General features: G+C 33.9%; 1 protein-coding gene across 3 annotated transcripts in view; it reads right to left on the bottom strand.

The window, feature by feature from the left end:
* LOC144436773 (dedicator of cytokinesis protein 3-like) overlaps positions 1 to 21,821 on the bottom strand; it is a 56,793-nt gene that overhangs the window by 21,285 nt on the left and 13,687 nt on the right. For 2 of the 3 annotated variants that reach the window (XM_078125636.1, XM_078125650.1), the window contains exons 3-21: positions 16,950 to 16,990; positions 16,182 to 16,237; positions 15,704 to 15,800; positions 14,959 to 15,201; positions 14,461 to 14,496; positions 13,754 to 13,902; positions 13,219 to 13,285; positions 12,758 to 12,893; positions 12,308 to 12,389; positions 10,382 to 10,473; positions 9,514 to 9,639; positions 8,288 to 8,412; positions 7,684 to 7,846; positions 6,999 to 7,108; positions 3,841 to 3,867; positions 2,073 to 2,247; positions 1,719 to 1,897; positions 1,369 to 1,469; positions 789 to 926 (exon numbers count right to left, since the gene is read on the bottom strand). In XM_078125636.1, the coding sequence (XP_077981762.1) occupies positions 789 to 926; positions 1,369 to 1,469; positions 1,719 to 1,897; positions 2,073 to 2,247; positions 3,841 to 3,867; positions 6,999 to 7,108; positions 7,684 to 7,846; positions 8,288 to 8,412; positions 9,514 to 9,639; positions 10,382 to 10,473; positions 12,308 to 12,389; positions 12,758 to 12,893; positions 13,219 to 13,285; positions 13,754 to 13,902; positions 14,461 to 14,496; positions 14,959 to 15,201; positions 15,704 to 15,800; positions 16,182 to 16,237; positions 16,950 to 16,990 (2,143 nt within the window). Of the gene's footprint in view, positions 1 to 788; positions 927 to 1,368; positions 1,470 to 1,718; positions 1,898 to 2,072; positions 2,248 to 3,074; positions 3,094 to 3,840; positions 3,868 to 5,557; positions 5,566 to 6,998; positions 7,109 to 7,683; positions 7,847 to 8,287; positions 8,413 to 9,513; positions 9,640 to 10,381; positions 10,474 to 12,307; positions 12,390 to 12,757; positions 12,894 to 13,218; positions 13,286 to 13,753; positions 13,903 to 14,460; positions 14,497 to 14,958; positions 15,202 to 15,703; positions 15,801 to 16,181; positions 16,238 to 16,949; positions 16,991 to 21,821 lie in introns of all 3 variants that reach the window. The other variant, XM_078125644.1, reaches the window with a different exon arrangement.

Raw genomic sequence — 21,821 nt, 5'->3', positions numbered from 1 at the left:
CTGAAACACAATTGTTAAAACATTGATAAATTTTCTCTATATATGAAAAGATTGTGCAAAAAAAAGTCAATTTTTTGAGAACGTTTTTCCTCAAACAGAGATGATCAGCAATGTCCACTTTCCAAAGTCCAAACTCAAGAAACAATAACTGGACAAGTGATTGATTTCAGAACTAGTCTGCTATTGTTTCTAAATTTGAGAAATTATTTCAAAATAGCAGAAAGAAAAGTAAATCGATTTTGTTAGATAACTTTATAACTTTCCTTAGAAATTTTCTCTTGTATTCTTTAGAGATCTTTTCAAGAAGCTCTTACTCTATAAAACACTGATTTTTTTCCATGGAAATGTTTTAAAACTGAATTTCAATTCTGATTATTTCAGTTGAGTATCATACAGTCTATAATGTTAAACTAAATCAGTGACATGGTTATTTCATATCTGTTCTTTATATATGGGTAATGACAGTATTATTCAAATCATCACTAATTGTGTCATTCAAATCACCACTGATCGTATCATTCAAATCATCAATGACTGTATCATTCAAATCATCAATGACTGTATCATTCAAATCATCTGATTGTATCATTCAAATCATCAATGACTGTATCATTCAAATCATCAATGACTGTATCATTCAATTCATCAATGACTGTATCATTCAAATCATCTGATTGTATCATTCAAATCACTCATCGTATCATTCAAATCATCAGATCACACCTTTCAAATCATTACTGACTATATCATTCAAACACTTAACACACACATCTTAGATGTTTTCTTACCTTGCATAAAGTAATCTTGATTGGACGATAAATTTAAATAAATATGGAATAGCTTGGAATGCACGTTGGATTGATTTCTGTTTATCAGCATAATGTATGGCCTCTTCTGCACACTGTTTCAAACAGCTGATGAGTGGTCTGTCAGGTCAAAGGTCAACGGTGACAAATGTTAGCTGACACTTTCACCAAAACAAATTTAGGCAATACACACAACCTGTACAAAGTTGTAGGCACAGGTTCTGTACAGTAATTTAGTGACATCAAAATAAAGCTACCTTGCATGTTTGTAACATTTTTTCCCCCTCAAATGTTCTATTTCAGAAATGAAGTGCAACAGTAGCATCACATGTTAAGACTCAATACATGTTCACACATTACTAAGTACATAACGGGCAAACTGATAATTTTCTTTCACATCATAAAGAAACTGAAGAAATTAATATTTTTTGCAAAGTTTCTAGAAAATGACAAATCGTAAGATAGATAGAGGTCATGTGGTGTAGGTCTGATTTCGCAAAATGAAAGTTCTACAAAATGCACAAAAGAGTTGAAATTGTTCAAAGATGAAGGTACAACTTACTTGTGTGCAAGTGTGCCTGCAAAGTGCTTCTCAATATATGTGTCTAGATCTGTGCGAAGGTTTTGATATCTCCTGTCACTTAGTATACCAATAACAAACACCTGTGATGTATGGAAAGGATGAGATACCGATATAAACATGATGATTTACTAACACATTAAATGATGAAGGGACGGTACACATCAAGTACAGTTGAATATAAATATATTGAAAACCATTCATCTTGAGCAAATCTGAATCTATGAACATCACAATTTTGACTACTGCAGTCTATAGTAGCATTTGTAATATACTCCATGTACATGTAGAGTTCTGAACAAATATCATTTATCTAATATCTCTGTGCTTACCAATGCCTGGAAGACAGGTTTTCCATAGGCTTCTGTGTCTTCATCCAGGATATTGAACAATGTATCAATGATATCCTGACATTTAACTATCTCTTCTCCTTTGATTTCCATTAATCTATTCAAGGTGTGTTGTATTTTCTCAGGATGATCCTTCCACCGCAGTAACGACACCAACTCAACTATTCAAATACATTAAGTAAAATGAAATATGTAAGCAACATCATACACTCAACTATTTCAACTATAAAATATCTCAGTATTGTAAAATTTACAAACATCTATCTATGCAATACAACTGGACTAATAAACTCTATTAAGTACAATATTGCAACACAGAAGGCAGTAATAACTTACGGTTTTGTGGAAGTTTAGTTGAACAGATAGTTGTCTTGATGAAGAAGTTTTCTTTTAAGTTTCTCTGGTAGTTGGTGTTTCCGACGACTGATCCTGACACAACCATCAATTCTGCATGGCAACTTGGTAGGTTGAGGTAGGCATTAACATTGCGAAACTGGTGTAGTTCATCACACTGTACAGAGATAGAGTTACACACATAGTTGGATCAAAACAGCTGCTCTATGTTTAACTTTGTTAGAACATTATTAACTTAATATACATTTGTCATGTCTTATAATTAGGTAAATTCTGTTCTCTTTAGGTTGAAAATTACTATACTTCCATAATCTTTAATCAGTTGAATAATTAGGTGATTTCTGCATTATTTTGGACTGACAATGTTCAACTTACTCTAAACATACTATTTAATTATACTATTAAATACTAGTGGTTTATGGAATGTTGTTTATATTTTTAGCAACCTAACTTAAGAAGCTATTTCCAAGAATCCTATGAAACTTGTAATTACAATGATTATGAGAATATGTAACTTTAGTTTGTACATCATATAGTATGTAGGGTTAAGAAATTTAAACTGCCTGTGTTTTAGTAGGTGAGTTACATGTACACAATTATGCACTACTGTATGATATGAATTATCTGCTCATCAGTCCATTCAACAGAATCAGCCACATTACACTGTAGAACCATATACAAGATGTAATATACATTATGTCAGATAATCTCACTCCATACATCATACAAAACAAACACCAACTTGAAAATATAGGTAGCAAATAGTTTGATTGAATAAGTTGTATGTATTTGTATACTACATGGGTTGTGTATGTGCATTTTAATCTATCTCCATCTCTTAATACCTCTATTGCATGTGGTGGTGTTTGTGGCAAACTTTGGATATGTTTTGTTAGTGTATTGGGGGAAAGTGACTTAATTTTAGGCAGTTTTTTAAACATTAGCAACATGCATTTGGCTAAAAGGTTTAATTAGATGCAACACATGATAATTCCAGCATTGGCTGTCATAGTCTGCATTGTCAGCACAGTTTAGAATGATCACTTTTTGCACATGTATCTATGTACATGTAGCTTCATAATGGATAGACATAAAGACAGAGTGAATGAATAATGGAGACAGACAGACAGACAGACAGACAGACAGACAGACAGACAGACAGAATGAATGAATGAATGACATAAAATGACACACTGCTTAACATACATATACACATCCATCCATGCATGCATGCATGAATGCACACATGCATGCATGCACACACACACACACACACACACATATATTCATACACACATACATACACACACACACACATACATACATACATACATACATACATACATACATACATACATACATACATACATACATACATACATACATACATACATACATACATACATACATACATACATACATACATACATACATACATACATACATACATACACACATATAAAGGCAGACACTGCATGACTGAGGGCAGACAAAGACAAACAGAAGGCACATAATCATTATTGATATATAAAACCATTGCATGATCTAAAGTCATTGCTGACAACTAGTATTTACACAGAATGAAAATAATGAGACAGAGAGAGAGACAGACAGACAGGCAGGCAGGCAGGCAGGCAGACAGACAATTTAATCATTTTTATATATAGGCAACAAACCACAGTACAGACTAAAAGTCATAGCCAACACATATTATTTTTTTGTGTGAAAGTGGTTGGAAGGATGGACTTACATGATGAAATTTGTATGATTCATCACACTGTTAAAGAGAAGATACAAATAATGTTATTGACATCTACTATATCACAGTCAGAAAATGAAAGGGGTGAGAAGGGGGTTAAGAATAGTTGTCTACATGACAAATAGTGACACTCAATGGCTATAGTTTTAAATTAACTTTCAACATTGAGATTGTATGGTATTTGGATGCCTAAATGATAATTTATAGAATGGCTCCATCTTTTTTTCTTCTTCCAATTTTCAATCATTTCATTTTGTCTAAAGGTCATGTTATATCCTTTTGAGTTGGTAGCTATGAAAAAATTCATGTTGAAGCTCCATTGATCTTATTAAGCATATTTTATCACCGGTAGACTTTGTTGGACAGGACTGGTGTGTTATGTCAAGTAGAGTCAGTAGACTTTGTTGGACAGGACTGGTGTCTTATGTCACGTAGAGTCAGTAGACTTTGTTGGACAGGACTTGTGTCTTATGTCAAGTGGAGTCAGTAGACTTTGTTGGACAGGACTTGTGTCTTATGTCAAGTAGAGTCAGTAGACTTTGTTGGACAGGACTTGTGTCTTATCTCAAGTAGAGTCAGTAGACTTTGTTGGACAGGACTTGTGTCTTATGTCAAGTGGAGTCAGTAGACTTTGTTGGACAGGACTTGTGTCTTATGTCAAGTAGAGTCAGTAGACTTTGTTGGACAGGACTTGTGTCTTATCTCAAGTAGAGTCAGTAGACTTTGTTGGACAGGACTTGTGTCTTATCTCAAGTAGAGTCAGTAGACTTTGTTGGACAGGACTTGTGTCACTGAAACAAACTTATGTCAAGTAGAGTGCAGAAATAAGTAGAACATTAAGTGTTAACAGTTATTCTTAAACAAAAGTTTGAACATACAAACTAGTATACTCAGAGTGGATGTGTTGGTTACTAAAGTGTTGGTTACTAAAGTGTTGGGTACTAAAGTGTTGGGTACTTAAGTGTTGGGTACTTAAGTGTTGGTTACTAAAGTGTTGGGTACTAAAGGGATTGATGCATTACATACAGAAGACAAAACAACAAAAACAAATGGCAATGCTATACTAACATAATCATGTTACAAAGTGTGAGTGTGCCAATTGACATGTAAAGGTGGAATACATATCCTCTGTGGTGTGATCTGATATAAGATGTTACTTTGGGACTAAAGATCTGATATAGGTTGTTACTTTGGACTGTATCACATATTTAAAGAATTCTGAAAAGAATTATTGTAGTGCTTTTAATAAACTTACACAACTATTTACTAGACTTTAATAGTGTACTACAGTTTATATGTGAATTGTCTAACTGACTTTTCCTTGTCAGATGGTTTATTCCTCTTTCTCACAAGAGAGCATTTGTTTGTATACAAGTAAATATTAGTTGGGAAAAATACCGTTAAAGTCGTATTATAAGCCGCATACATATTATAAGTCGCACCCCTACTTGGAGGCGCTGGCTTTGAGGGTACATCAAACAATTTGTGAATAATAGAAAGTATGTATTATAAGTCGCACCCCTACTTCACAGCTAGCTTCACCTCGTATTTGCACCAAAACAATAGTAACGACGCATTCAAGTGTAATACTTTTTGTTTAAAATTTGAATACAAAGTATCACTTTATGTACCACCTTCACACGTACTGGGATATCAAAAGAAGGGTGTTGCAATCCCTTCCTTTCGGCAGGGAGCGGGACATTTACACCTATCGTACTAATAAAGTTACGCACTGTATATCAAAAGAAGGGTGTCGCAATCCCTTCCTTTCGGCAGGGAGCGGGACATTTACACCTATCGTACCGATAAAGTTACGCACTGTATATCAAAAGAAGGGTGTCGCAATCCTTTCGGCAGGGATCGGGACATTTACACCTATCGTACCGATAAAGTTGTATGGCTGCCGATCACACCTCGAGTACAAGAAGCCGCTTCGTACTTGTTCACACGTGTTGGAGTTCGAGTTCAAGAGAAAGGATATATTGATGAAAAAGGTGAGTTTTAATTTATAACGTGTTTCATGTACCATTCTGTTCAGCTGTGATCACGATAGCAAAAGTTGAGTTTTATAACACATGTTTCATGTACCATAGCTGTGATCACGCTAGCAAAGCATGGAGTTGTTTACATCGACGTGTTCTCAGTGGGCCATCATATATGCTAATGTTTCGTGACGTTTCATGACGTCGTATGCGTAACGGCCAATAGTCATTCGACGATCATTTACATTTGTTTACGAGTTCATGAACGCAGTTGACCTTTCAACTTAGAATGAGAGAATCGATGTCAATTTGATTTATACCGCCAAATCTTTCAGTCTACTTTCAACCTATATTTTTTCCAAACACGATCGTTTCAAAATATCTGACATCGTTGTGTTTCTACCATTCCACAGGCTGCATTGAGTATATCAGGAGAACGTTCCCAAGACTGACTGAAGATCGGCGGCGTCTACCGTACTTGTTTGGGATTCCTGTAGGGTACATCTTACGGAACGAGTGAAAGATGAGTAGCGTGACCGTAACGTCGATGTTGCTGTCATTCCGGGCAGCCTTACCGATCTCCTCCAGCCACACTTATCATTTCATTCTTACACTTTGAAACTTCATAATAAAGTTTTCATATTGTGTTACAGACGTCCATTTTTCCATAACCGAGAGTTCGGGTGAATTTCTACCACATCCACATTTTGAAAAATTGAAAAGTCTTTATTATAAGTCGCACCCCTAGTTCAAGAAATAAAATTGGTTCTTTATTTTGCAACATTGTAATATAAGCCGCGGCTTATAATACGACTTTAACGGTAGGATTAATATGTAACAACTACTTATAACATGAAACAATGCAAAGGTTTCAGTTCTCTTGTCATTCACACTATCACTGCAGTATTTTCATTTGTTCCTTTCTACATTTACTAGTTGAAAATACTTTTGAAGTACTAAAATATTCTCATATGAAATCAGAGTTTCAAAATGTGATGTTAGAAATCAAGTTTACTCCCATATTAACAGATAGAATTATTTTAACTACAATGACATCAATTTGGTGTCTGTTGTGAATGAGTTTATAAACGAACTGATTTTCATCACTTGACAAAACAACATATTTATTCTTATTTTGTTATAAAGTTCTATATTAGTGTTTGTTACCTTATAGATGAAGACTTCATAGTTATCATCTGCTAGAGTAGCACCATCAGCTCTGGTTAGTTTCATAAAACCAAATGCATACAGTTTCTTGGGTCCATCTCGGTCTCGGTCTGTAAAGAAACACATCATCAAGTCAATATCAAATGTTTCTATGTCTTAAACACTTGAAGACATACAAGATGGTATGGATTACTTAAAAGTTGAGTCAGAACTCACAATAGGCCAGTCCACACCTGAACTGATTCAATACCAATTCAAACAGAATTGATTCAGTTAGATCTGTTTGAAACAAGTTTCTGTCCTCATGAGAATAGGTTTGAAATGATAATTAAAATTGGTTTTCAACTGATTCACTCTGATTCGGTTCCAAACCACTCCCCTGAGGTGAATTTGAAATGATTCAACTAAACTGGTTCGAAACTGATTTAGTATATTTGGGAACAGAAGAATCGATTTTGATTCAATTTCGAATCAATTTTATATACCAGTGGGGACAGGGCTAGTATGTATCTATGTACACACAACATTAGTTAGGGTTTGAAACTGAGTAAAACTGAGTAAACACAATAGAATAGCATTTGTATTGTGAAATTACAACCAAGAAAATATTATATTTACAATATCATATTTGTCCATCTATGAATATTTCTAAAAAAAACAACCTATGGGATGAATTATGACTTACTTGAACAGTGTCTGAATTCAAATCTGACATGTGCACCTTGACATCTCTCAGGTGGCATAACTAACTTGACAACTTCGTTCCATTTTGGTGTATTGCTATGATAAAATATCAATGAATTGTACTCCTTAGCAAGAGGGGCGCCTTCACCAATACTTATGCAGTCCTAATAGCAAATCAACACAAAAATTGTGAATACGTTAAAAAGTACCTCAGTCTGGGTGGGATAGCGCCCTCAATGGCAACCTTAGAATAGCGCGAGATGTCTAGCAGCTAGACTAGCATTCATAGCACCAATAGCAGCAGCCTATTATACCAGATGCTTTAGGCAGTTTATGATTTTAAAGAAATAGAATTATATGATCTACACAACTGAAATGGTGGTGGATAACAGAGTCATACTTCAAAAAATTTACGATATAAGCTATCAATACATCAATAGAGATTATAGTCTAGTTCCTATACAGTATTGTTACGATTTATACCTTCACTCACAGTTGGCATCCAGATTATAGAGATTAATAACTTTACAATCACAAAACGTAGACCTTTTTACAACATATTTTCCTTGTATTTTGTAACCCAAAAACAGACTAGATTAGTTTACCTGCATTTGTTTGCCATCACTGTCAAAGACTTTCATGGAAACTTCTACGTTCTTCCCTGATGTTTTATTACCTTTCTCAAACTCTCCTCTTTGTAGTGTAATGTAGAAATCATTCCTGGCATCACCTGATAAAACACAAATAATTAATCAATAATGATAAGACAGAACCCCTTGATATGCGAGTACAAGTGTGGCGTACTTTTGTAGTTGCATGAGTGTTTGCCGTGTTTTCTGCAGTTGTACTTTCACGAAGGAAGCAAGAGAACTAACACTGGCACACATGGGGCTCTGTAATTACAACATGTTTATCCAAAACTGTAAAAATCATCCTGTGTGATCACATGATTTCATGTGTAAGGACCAATTGTCCTCATTTGCATGTAGGTATGCAGTAATGTTTTCAGTGTTGCATTGCACTGCTAATATCACTAGCATGGACATGCACTGGTGCAAGTCTGTGGTACATATGTAATAATAACACAGTGTAAAATAAAACATGTGTATTACAATTGTGAGGTGAAAATGATGGACGTACTCAACCAGTTACTACAATCTTCAGGTGATCTTTATGAATACCAACGTTTCAGCAATACACAAAACCATCTCATTCAGGCTACCATCCACAGGCATCACCACACGATCTAGTTTTTTTACCCTGAAGATGGCAATTTGTGTATTGCCAAAATGTTGGTATTAATAAAGATCACCTGAAGATTGTAGTAACTGGTTGAGTACGTCCTTCATTTTCACCTCACAATTTTGATGTACTTTCGTCACTTCTAATGACTTCAATTGTCGTAGTTGGACTGAAATTATTTCTTGGAACAAATATTACAATTGTTAAAAGATATATAGATATGAGCTATGTCTCCACCTGAATTGATTTGAAACAAATACAAACTGTATCGACTCAATTTAAGTCAGTTCGTACCTGGTTTCTCATCCCATGAGAAAACTGAGGAAAGGATTTTAACTGATTTACTTTTGAATTGGTTCAAACCAAAGATAACTCAGATAAGTAAATATGAAACACAAACAACATTTGAAATACTATATTTACATCATCCCTATTTATTATCTTTATATTCTAATAAAAATCAAAAGAAACCATACAGCCTGACATTCAATTTATCATATAGATATGGTTGCCATGGTTTCATACTAGTTTTTATACACTGGTGTCAGACGACCAGAGTGAGAAAGCTGTCAGTAACCTTTGACCTTACCTGGCATGATGACATCAGCAAAGCCTAACTTTCTGACAAGATGGACTGGTCTAGAAAACAGTAATGGATTCTCTCTCTTGATTTGACTCACGTCTCCATGCAGCATCCTTAAACTAATTGGAATTCCTACAGAAAATCAAACATTTAATAAATTTATCAAAATTATCTTCACAAGTCCAGAATCCAAAAACCATACAGTACTATTATGATATTGTTAACAAGTTACAACACAAAAAAAGTACTCAGTATCAACTGATTAAACTTTGAATTATATTTGGAATTTTTCTTCTATCATATTACCACACTGTAAAGTATCTAAAAATCACTCCTTTCTTTGTTTGACTTGCATGTTTTCACACCTTTACCAGCCATTACAGAAGTTTTAGACAAATAAACAGAGGTATCTAAATCCCTCTATTGACATCAACAGATAATTTTGGACTAGGTGACAGAGCTATGTGACACACTTCCTATCATAGTCACTATGGTCTACAAAAACTTAAAGGGCAATGTTTCAATCCTAGGTCATCACATTAATGTTATCTTAATACGGATTACCTAAGATCATTGCTTGTTCTGTACCAAGTTTTTCTGTATCTCTTCTCAACAACCGATTTTCACACCTAGATTTTAATCCCAATCCAAAGAAGATCTTTAAATCTTTTATTTTGGCTAGTTTCCATGGTAACAATTCAAACTTGTCGTGTTTTTCCCCACTCTCTTCCACTTTAGATATTTTGTACACTGTATAGTGTGTCCATGTTACTAGTCACATATTATGAGAGTAACATTTGAACTGAGACAGATTGATCAAAAAGTGCAAACATCTGTAGCTCAGACAGACTGTTGACTAATAGTAAACACATACCTATCATTTGGTTGGATAGACTCAGTTTACTGGTTTGTTTCTTGATAATGTTTTCATGCAGAGTTGGAAAGTCGTGTTCTGAATTTAGACAGCTGTAAAAAACAAAATAGTAATGTTAACTAGACAATATCTCACTTTGACTTCAATATACCAATGTTTAACCCGTTCCAAGCCTGACACCCTATTACATAGAGTTACAGAAACCAAGTCATTTAAAGGTTAAAAGCCTGTCTAATGGTATAATGAATAACTCTACAGTGTCAGTCTACCATCATTGATGATAATAAACAATGTTTGAAATTTTCCCTTAGCATTACAAAATGTTGTGAATTCTGTCATGGTCTGCAACTGGTTCCTGGAGACTAAACACTGCACATATCTAGTGTACAGTATTATCCAATGTATAATGTTGTCATCAATATTTTATTTCAAACTACATCCTTTTGCCATAACTATCTTTCTTCTCTCTCATGAAATAAGTGAAATAGTTGTCTTTGATAAAAATGTTGAAATTCACAGTAATTTATCTTGTTCCTACACATGTTACTATGAATTTGTTATAATTGAGGAAAGAAAAGGGACACATGTAGGAATTGAACCCACGTCCTCTAAACACTAGTCTGAGTGCTCTAAACAGCTGAGCTAACATGCCAACTGGTAGATAACGTGAATTTATCCTAATGTGTACCTTCTTTCCTCAAGGCAGTGGTGAGAAGTCAACTCGTTTTTATAAAGCTTAAACATGTTACTATGTTAACATTCACTTTCTTTGAATAATTAGAAACAGGATACAAAATGTATTCCTGGTATGGCCTAATAAAAAAAATTGTGTTGTTCCGGTTATGCTCAATTTTAGAAAGGTGGGGCAGGTAGGTTTTTTAGTTAGTTTCATGATAAATTTCTTTCATGTGTGAGTGTCTAGTTCAGGTTTTCCATTGCTTATCAAATGGTCTCTGTGTTGTTTATTTCTTCCTATCAGATGTACAGCCATTACAGATTGGAAGAACAGTTCTTATATTGTCTTTTTAAGTTGATGTCAGTTTCCACATCCACTAGTTCTCATGAGACTTCACAATTTTAGCGATTTTATTATTTTTTTCTCGAATACGTAAAAAAAGTTTAGGGTCAGCAGTGAAAAGCTAGGTGGGGTCAGGTAACCGGAACCAAACAATTATTTTTTTTTAGGCCTAATAAAAAGGTTTTGATAAATATAACTTATATAAAATTCACCCAGCCATCTTTACAGTGAAGTGTTTGTTTGTGATCAGCTAACATTGTATTTTTTATGGTATCACTATTTCTCCAATTATTAGATTATTGCTTCATACATAATTTCTTTTTGTAACCATTAATCTTGATGCACAATTTTCAAATTCTTTCATGAATGGATCTGTTTCCCTTTTGAAAACATGCACATTATTCTAAACAATTCACCCTATGTATACACAGTGACAATAAAGAACCTCATGAAATTATACTAAGGCCTAGTTTATAAAATTGTGTGGTTTCCAATACACTCAATTTTAGAATAGGTGAGGTAGGTATATTTTTTTATTTTACTATATTTTATTATATATTTTTTCTGTGTGAGTGTCTAGTTAACTTATAAGGTTTTCCATTGTTTTCCAAATGGTCCCTGTGTTGTTTATTTCTTCCTATCAGATGTGCAGCCATTACAGATTGGAAGAACAGTATTAGAGTGTCTTTTTAAGTTGATGTCAGTTTCCACATCCACTATTTCTCATGAGACTTCACAATTCTTGAAAACTTAAAAAAAAAAATTTAGGGTTGGCAGTGAAAAGCTAGATGGGGTCAGGTAACTGGAACCATACAATAATTTTTTTAGACCTTATCAGTATTCAATTTGGTAACAGGTAAATTATATGATATTTTTTATAGACATCAAACTTTGTTTTGAAAACTCACCTGTAAACTTTGATAAAATACTGCTTGAGATCATCTTCATGCTGTTCAGGTGATGACACCAAGATGTCACTGATACTAACAGCTATACAAAAACACAACACATAGTCAATCATCACTGGTACCACAGTAGTGTTGAATTAAAGATATGCTAGGTCATCTGACTTACATTTTTTAAGAAAATAATATTCATGTGATATACTTGATAAACAAACATTTTCTAATTAATAATAATGAAAATAGATTTGACTTCAAAGATTCTGCAGTACCCAGAGGATGAGATATACCTTTGTATACTTTAATGTCTTTTATTATATTCAAATATTTTACATCTTGCTTTTATCTTCTATGTGCAATATAGCATTTGTGTGTCAATCACTGACAGAGGAGAAAGTAAGAGAATAAAGAATGGGATGCAGAGACTGTAGAAAAATGACACAAGATAGGAGTTACCTCCACATCCATATGGTCTTCTATACACCTGGTCACTCTTCTTCTTCTCATTCTCCTTGTACAACATCCGACCAACTCGGACCACATGGACTACAATGTATAAATCTCTGTCTTTCAAATCTGCCAAGCCAAGATCCTGAAGGAAGAACACAGACATGAACAGAACTTCGAGTCACTTGGATTGTACTGCTGTTTTACTGGGTACATTCTGTTAATCACTAACAGCACTCATCACATACATTTTGTTCTTCTTTCCTCAGTCTCGATCCTCATGTACATGTAAATACTCCAAATCAATCTTATCATGTGATGACGTCACAAAGAAATAATTACATTTTCACGCATGTTAAGATATGGGTTATTAGTTATACAGCAAAACCAATGTTAACCAATGACAACATCCTGAAAGACATAAAATTGGACACATCATGATGGAAAACCGAACTTAATATTCTACTTACAGTATAGAGAGCTGATAGGTTGTTTGGTTTCATCTCATTCTTATTTTTCCTCGTAAGAAATCGTTCACTACAAGAAAATCATGAATATTTGTTAAGTTGGCCAAACTTTGTGGAATTATTCCTTCTATCTATAAGTAATTTGGTCAGCTACCAGCAATGTCTTTACAGAGTTACAGGATTATGAAATGCCATTAGTTTGACATACCAAAGTGTTACTGAACTTTTAATCTGTCATGGGTGTGACCCTTTTCAGAATAACTATTTGCTAGTTACAGCTGCTCACATGTTCCTCATATTGAACACTCTTGATGACAACTAAACAATTCCTACACATAACTGTAAATAATCAAATATGGAAATACTGATCTGTACAAACAATCCCTGAAGTATTAGTAAAAAACCGACATTTTTGAATAATAGGCACTTCACATGGACGTGTCAGCATTTGACACTTTATATCTTGTTTAAACTATGTGTCAGTGAACTGACACATGATCACATGACTGGTGAAACTGAAAGTCAACAGTTTAGTTACCTCATAAAGATCCCCTCCTTGGCATCATAAAGTGAGAGATAAAATTCTGCGTCTTCACCAATATGGCATTCAAACTTCTCCAACATACAATACATATGATGTATGGCTATACTTTCTCTTTTCTTCTTTCTCCTAACTGTTCCTCTGAACTATATAGTGTACAAGGAAACATTTGAATAAATTAATGAGTAATTAAAGTACAGGCACATAAACTTCTTCATCTTTGTATGCCATGTAGCATCACCATTTATCAGTTGTAAGAATTTTCAAATCCTACATCTTCATTTATTGTCATCAAGCATATTTTGATTTGCTTTCCACGACACAAATTTAATAACAAGGATTTTTCTGAACATAAAGCTAACTTTTGGTGATATTTTGGGATTTACGAAATATAGATGCAATGTTATGAGTCCTGTAATGTTGATGATTTGCAATGATCAGACAAATATCACAGAGTTTCAAATATGTGGAGAATGTACAGTTGTTCCTTTCTCTTTAGGACAACAGTGCTATTCATCATGTTTTCTTTACACTTTTACTTCACCTTTCACCAAAGAATAAATCCTACACGGGATCTCACTTTTGGAATACAACAATTCAAAACTGACGAATCCAGTGTGCAGTTATGTGGTAAATATTTGGTAACATTATAGTCTGCTAGCTAAAAGTGAATGAGCAATGACAGACATAAAAGTTGGACTTACTGAAACACTTTCAGTTTCTTCCTTGCTTCTTTGATGCTGTAACAGAAAGTATACCACATATCAACTACACACATAAATTGTTCTGAACACATGCCTTGACACCTTTAACAGCTGATGACATATAAAATATACAAACAAGCAGTACTACAAGGATAATCCAAACTATACAATATTGACAAGAAACACGATTTTACATCGTAAAGATCAATGACTTTTTTGTGAAGACTAAATAAAACATGAATATAATAATTAGCCAATGAGTACATCATTCAGTATTCCAATTGCATTATAACAAAACTTCAACTATCACATGGCAAGTATATATTTATACACACATTTTTTATTATCACAAATTTTTGACTGGAAATCTTATACAAATATATCATTCCTACTTCATGAATATTGAACTCGTATGTTTAAAGTGCACCTGACGCATCTTAAATTGAAATTCTGCTAAATTCTTCAATTGTCAAAATAACTATATTGCACTGTACTCACAAGTTTAAATAAGTCTACAATACTTGTGTTATCAACATCAGCAATTTCACAATCTATTCTTGGCACTAAGTCTAATTGCATCTGACTGTTTCCCCAGTCAATTTTGTGTGTGGTGATCTTCTTCATTTCTTGTAGTTGTTCCTGTGTTCTGTCCCCTGACATGATTTGACACCTGTATCCGATTAGTTCCACCATAACTTTCTTGATCTTGGGATACAATTCCTGGTACTTCCCATCTTTCTCCTGCAAACAACAATCATGGATTGGAATATTCAAACATCATTTTGTCATCCTGGAAAGTTTGAGATGTGCTGTTATTCACAAGGGATATTAAAAGATAGGCACATAGGTATAGTACCACCCAACAGGGTCTGACTTTATGGATGTCCAAGTTTGAAATGAAATGCGTTTATATATTGTTTGGTCTGGAAGGGGTTGATGGAATGGGTTCATACTGAAGATTCATATTGTCAATGTTTGTTCTATTTTTCAGATTACATGTGTTGTTTGAAAAGAGGTGTGAGTCACCCACCCATCCCCCACCCACCACCTACCCACCCCTGGTTTTAGGCTTGTACTAGGTACAAGTCCCTTACCATAAATCTTCATGATTAAAGAGTCCAATACATGACTTGGCATCAAAATAGTAGCTCTAGACCAGAAGATTTATAGTATCACATACCAAGGCAACCCTCTGTCATTTATAACACTATCTTAAAGAAAAATTCAAGTCTATCAAACTTACCTTGTAAATTTTCTTCAATATTCCACCCCATTCTCTAAGTACTGATGTCATCTCTGTCACGATAGTTTCCTCAACTGGATTAACTGTTTCATATTTACTGTTAGAAATCAATAATGTTGAAAAGGGCGCATAGTTTAAATCAAGGAAAAGTTGTGCTTTCATTTTGTGAATTTCAAAATCATTTCACTTTTGCCTAATTCTTGTGAAAATGTGTGTAACTATAGCAACACTGTTGCATTGATGATCTAGGTATTTTTTTATACTAAATTCATCTTGAAAGCTCTTCGAAAGCTCTCAACTTACTAAATTATGTGGTGCACATTGATTAAATTTCAAATTTCCTAAAATTGATCTGGTAGTCACTTTGTTAGCATAATTTCCTTACTGGATAGAGTCTTGGCTACCTGGCTTGACAGTGCCATCAATCATAATGTTAAGTCAGATAGCCAAGTCTTTGGGCTACAGTATAATGACTTACCCTTTATTGTCAACTTTGAACTTCTTGAGATGTATGTAGGATGCTGGGAAAATACCCTAAAGTGATTGAAACATATATGACGTTAGACACAAACAAATAAGGAAGTTATTTCAAAATTAGCTCAACTGTGGGGGAAATTCCTAATCTAAGTGATAAAGGAACAGAAACTTCATTATTTCTCTATTTTACATTACAAGTACGTATTTGCAATGTAATCCATTTTTTATATTACTTTATACATTACATAAATAATGTTGTTTTCCTTGTCTATTTTCTATTTATTATTCTGTTACTTCTGTCCTTTCTAAATGATCTAAGTTTTCCATGTGATTAGAAATGAAGTAGTATAGTGAATATGAAGTATGTAAGATGCAAAGTTTTCACAGAGAGTTTTCATACCAGTTTAAAATAACTACGTTATAAAATTCCAAGCCCCACCTAAATTCAAGAACACATAATATGTAAACCGACCACTGAATAGAGTAAATGAATGAATGACAACTGACTGCATTAACAACATCCAGTTTGCCATTGTCTCTGATTGGGATATTCAACCCCTTCTCAATTAGGAGGAAGTAATGAAGTTTTATTACACATTTCCATAGACTTTAAGAGATACTGATGATTTTGGAAAGTGTCACATGCATTTGTAGTTCAAAAGAGTTTATTAAAACAGTTTTCAAATCTTTTACATGGCAAAGAAAATCCTTTTTATCACATAGTATGTGAAATCTAACAAATTGTAAGCTATAACAAGAGTGTACTGACCTTATCATTTTTACGCCTTGTAGAAAATCCTCGAAACCAACCTGGAAAAAAATGGAAATAAACAAACACTGATAAGGCAATGACAATATACTGTTGGCAACTATACTGTTTCAATGATTTATCATAACATGATATTGGTTAATGTAAAATTTACGTAAGAAATAAACCACGAAAACGCCAACCCGTTCTCACTAACAATAAAGAAAAGAAATCATGGGTTCCCTTACAAATGTTTTGAATACAGGTCAAAATGCTACCTAAAGAAAACCATTTTAATATGGCCTCCCATTATTGTGTTAATGCTTTGGCAAAATAACAGATTCTTGATTTCCTTGAAAACAAGATGGTGGACCCTGAGATTTCTTTTATTATTTCAAAAGCACCAGAGGCAAACTTCCATGGCAAAGTTTGAAGAGGTACATGTATTAAGAACTTTGATTTTACATGTAATTGAATTTCGTCCCTTAGGTGCAGTCTACCTTTACAACAGGAACTCTTAATAACAAAATAACAGACAACTGTAATCACAGAGTCAATAGAAGTCAATCAAAGCTGTGGCTGTGTACATTTGCAAAAATAGGGGAAGCAATACAATCAGTGCCTGGTAGTGAAAAAGATTGTTTTTTTTCAAAGCTATTAGTTGCGAAGTCATAAAGTTGGACATATGTTCTTCTGTTGTTTTAATATATTGTTTTTTCTGCAACTAAATTTCTGAAGTGCTATGTCACTAAATGTGATATACAATATCTAGATATCATTTTAATATGTCTTTAAAATGCTGTTATGTGAAATGCAAAGAACTTTTACCGTGGGTCTTTATGTAAAAAATTTGTATAACTCTTCCAAATTGCATAACACACTTGACTTACAAATGTAGCTAGCTCTTTGACAATCTACATTTGTAATTACATTGTAACTTCCTCATTGCATTACACAACAACTACATGTACTACTATGCATTGGTTTACAAAGAACTTGTTAGATCTCCTGGGTTAGCCAAATTAGTATGCAAAACAGTAGCCTATAGTTTTGTATGTATACACTATACAAGTCTTCTGGGGATTTGTTGATGCATCTTTAATCTACTATACAATGTTTAGGGAACTCTCACCGGAAGAAACCTTCATTGCCTCCAGTCAAATTACCTAACTCTATTATGAGTAATATGTTACCTTGAGAATAAGCTTTCAACATTTTATATAACAGGAAAAGTTAATCAAAACACTGGTGTTAAATATATCTTGAGTAAGTTGTACATATCAATTATAACTTCAAACTTACATTGTATATGAAAGGGTATATCTATGGGAATCAGAAAATACTGTAATTCTGTTTTACATGTGTTCGTTTACATGACAACACACCCTTCCACAGTAAACTACTACTAGACACTAGATGTACTAGTATATGGTAATCTGTAAATTGCCTTGGACTGAGACAGTAAATCATCAAAGATGAAATATTTGGTAAGGCGCCGGTATCACACAAATACATTACTCATTCTAGGTACAACATTGCTGGATCTGTGACTCCACTACATTCGTTTACTATCAGTGACTATCACTGAAAACTTTAGCATTTCATCTCAGATGGGCTTCACTATGCTGTAACCCATACTAAGACTAGTGATTTCAGTGAAGTTTAGATAGCTAGTACAGGAGCGGATTACTCTTACAAACACTGTTCTAAGACATGCAAATATGCAACTACACTGTAATTATCTCTAATAATGGTGCCTAATGGAAATAGCATGTAGCAGGTAGCACATTTCATGTCCAACTTCAGACCACCATACTTGTCAATTTCACAAAGTTTCTAAGGATACACACTCATTAATTGAATGGAATCCCATTTCAATAATTTGATACTTTATATATTAAGATGTAAACATTACCAGTTGTTACATTTCATAGCCTGGAACCAATCTTATCCTTGTCATCTGTTACATGTTTCCGTCTGTGCATTTAGTTCAGGAAAGGAAATTGTTTGAAAATACAATGATCACGAAATTTGAACGTCATGGATTTTATAGCACTGACACAGTACAGGTTGTATATACATGATGCATCTGTATGATACGGAAACCTAATTTTATGTGTCTACATAATATTCAGTTAGATTGTGATTCCCTAACAGAACTCACTGGGTTGGAAATGCATCTACACAGAGTCAGAGCCTTAGGGACTTGTCAGTATGTAACAGCCACTGACTCCTAGTTGCAAGACAGAGTCAATTTGTGATTAGATTTCAATGGGACTAATCAATCTATGGTTTCACTCAACTGGATACAGTAACTGCAAGAATCATTATATCAAAATATACAATAATTTCATGTGAATGACCCGGTATTGAAATAATGAATTTGTATGAATAATGATGACAATTCATTTTTTTATGACATCTGCATGAAATATAATGATTAATCTTTCCTGTGTATGTAAAATATAAATATGTTATCTGATAAAATCAAATTCTCACACTGCCATAGAAACCTGGACATAGTAATATGGTAAATATAAACAAGGCCATCATATAAATATAGCACTCATTCCTACTATCTATCCAGCATTAACATTTCCATATCTTGATGGTACAAAATGATAATAGCGGGAACATAGCATGGACTCAAGGCTACATATTGGATATATTCCAAGCACAGTTTTCCATGACCCCGAGAAAATCAAGTCCCTTGACTATGACGTCTACAACTCGGCTGATTCAACTCAACCAATTGCAGCACGTTTTGATCAACATAAGATAGAAATCCAGACATCATGTATACTAATGTAACTTCCCAGTACTACATCTAGTAACCATGTGGTTTCTTACATACATGATGATGTATCGTACAAGTTGTGTTTCAGCAAAATTAAAGAGTGTAATTAAATGCATTTTCAATCACTGTCTTGAAGTCCTTGATATTTCAATATTATATCATATATTTACTACATTATTTAACAACACAAATCATCTTGCCTAAATCTTATTCAGTTGTGTCTTGATCTACGACATCAGACAATGTATGCATTTAACACATGCCTTCTTTGTGATTCAGTGCCATCCCCATGCAATGACCTTTACTTCCTGGTGTCTTCCTGGTTCTCAATTGTACCTACACAATAGCTTTTCACAATCTATTGTTCTCAGTAGACAGGCGAAGGATCAAAGGTCATATGTAGTTGTCACTGTCCCAACAAAAATGTCAGTCACAGTTTTTATTTTCAAAAGCAGCAGATATTAAAAACACTTAATTTATGCCTTCTGGTATTTGGTTTATCATTATTAGCAATGTTTCATTTCATATTTTGAAATTCAATATTTATAGTCTTGCAAAAAAAAGGTCTGACACAATGACAAACCCACAAACTTGTTTAGAGTCTAATTTCCAATATGGTGAACATGTGTGAATACATCCAAATACATTTTGGAATTTGAAATTTGATACAATGGTAAACTAAACTACATAATCATTATCACAAAAGCTGCTGCCAAATTATATAATATGTTTTTACAGACATCCACACAGTAAATATATAACCCTCAGCCACACCATCATCAACATATGTACAATACTCAATGTACAATTTAATGTAAACACCATTTCTGTCCAAATCTCTCGGCTACATTCAATTCTAAATTTATCTTATAAGTTATAGCAACATGCTTGTGTGAGAATCAAAACACTGGAGTGCAACCATGTTGTCTAACTACAATGTACTTCCTTGTTTTCCCTTGGGTCATGATATAAACCATTATACTGACCTCTTGAGGTCAAGGCAGCAATACTACATTAACTCTGTAGGTATACGGTTAATTACTATGTATCACATGTAATAAAGACTAGCACTGACAAATCTGTTTTCAAAACATTTCAATCTTAGCATGGATAGAATTATAATTTCCATTTGATCTAAACAGTGCAATAACACAAACAATGGTTTTGTTGAAGGACTGGGCAGTAAGTAAGTGTAGGTAAAATCTACCAGCGTACCCCCCACATACATATACTAGTATTTGCACAGGTTCCCATCAAAATCATAGTACATGTACAAGTCATGGAAATAAATGTCATTTTACCAGCTTTATCTCTCTTTTTACAAATTCCATAATTTTTGCACACATACTAAATATATGCAAGGTTGGCTTACATTTGAATGTGTACATGCAGTCTAATACTACAAATGTATTTGTAAGTTGCCTTTCAAGACGTCCATTATTCAAGTTTGTATTGGCTATACATGTATGGCGGCTTTTGATTTCTTGCTATGACAAACATGTTGAATAATTTAAGTGGTCATTGATTTGCCATACTGCAGACAAAATATCACTTGTATAATAGCATACATTCATGATTCTAGGTATATATATACATGATACAAGTACTGTAACTCTAGTTTGTTGACCTTCCACAACAGCTCAGAAGTCTATTGTGTATCATTTGAAAAACAGTCTTGCAGTTTATTGTTCATGACAAAAATGTACAGGAAAATTATGTACATAATAAAATATAATACATAAGGCCTATTGACATTGCAAGGACTGAAATTACTTGGGGTGGGGTGTGTGTAATGTATTCCACTACATGTTACTTGGGGTGGGGTGGGGGTGGGGTGTGTGTAATATATTCCACTACATGTTAATGATGAAAGTGTATAGTGAACCACTTGACATCAGCTACAACTAAAGTTAATGTGAATGACCCTATCTAAATTCTAAACCCCAGTTTCACAAAAAATTGTTTGGTTGGTGGTCTATCCAACTACATAAGTGTATCAATGTCTTTCCTGCCAGAGTCAGGCTTGTATCTTGATTGTTGTAGTACAGTAGGTCAGTGGCCTTTTGTGAGTGAAAAAGAACTGATCTGTGTATAGG

Source organism: Glandiceps talaboti, chromosome 1 (assembly GCF_964340395.1).
Source record: "Glandiceps talaboti chromosome 1, keGlaTala1.1, whole genome shotgun sequence".
NCBI classification, from domain to species: domain Eukaryota; kingdom Metazoa; phylum Hemichordata; class Enteropneusta; family Spengelidae; genus Glandiceps; species Glandiceps talaboti.
This window is presented reverse-complemented; position numbering and strand designations above follow the sequence as displayed.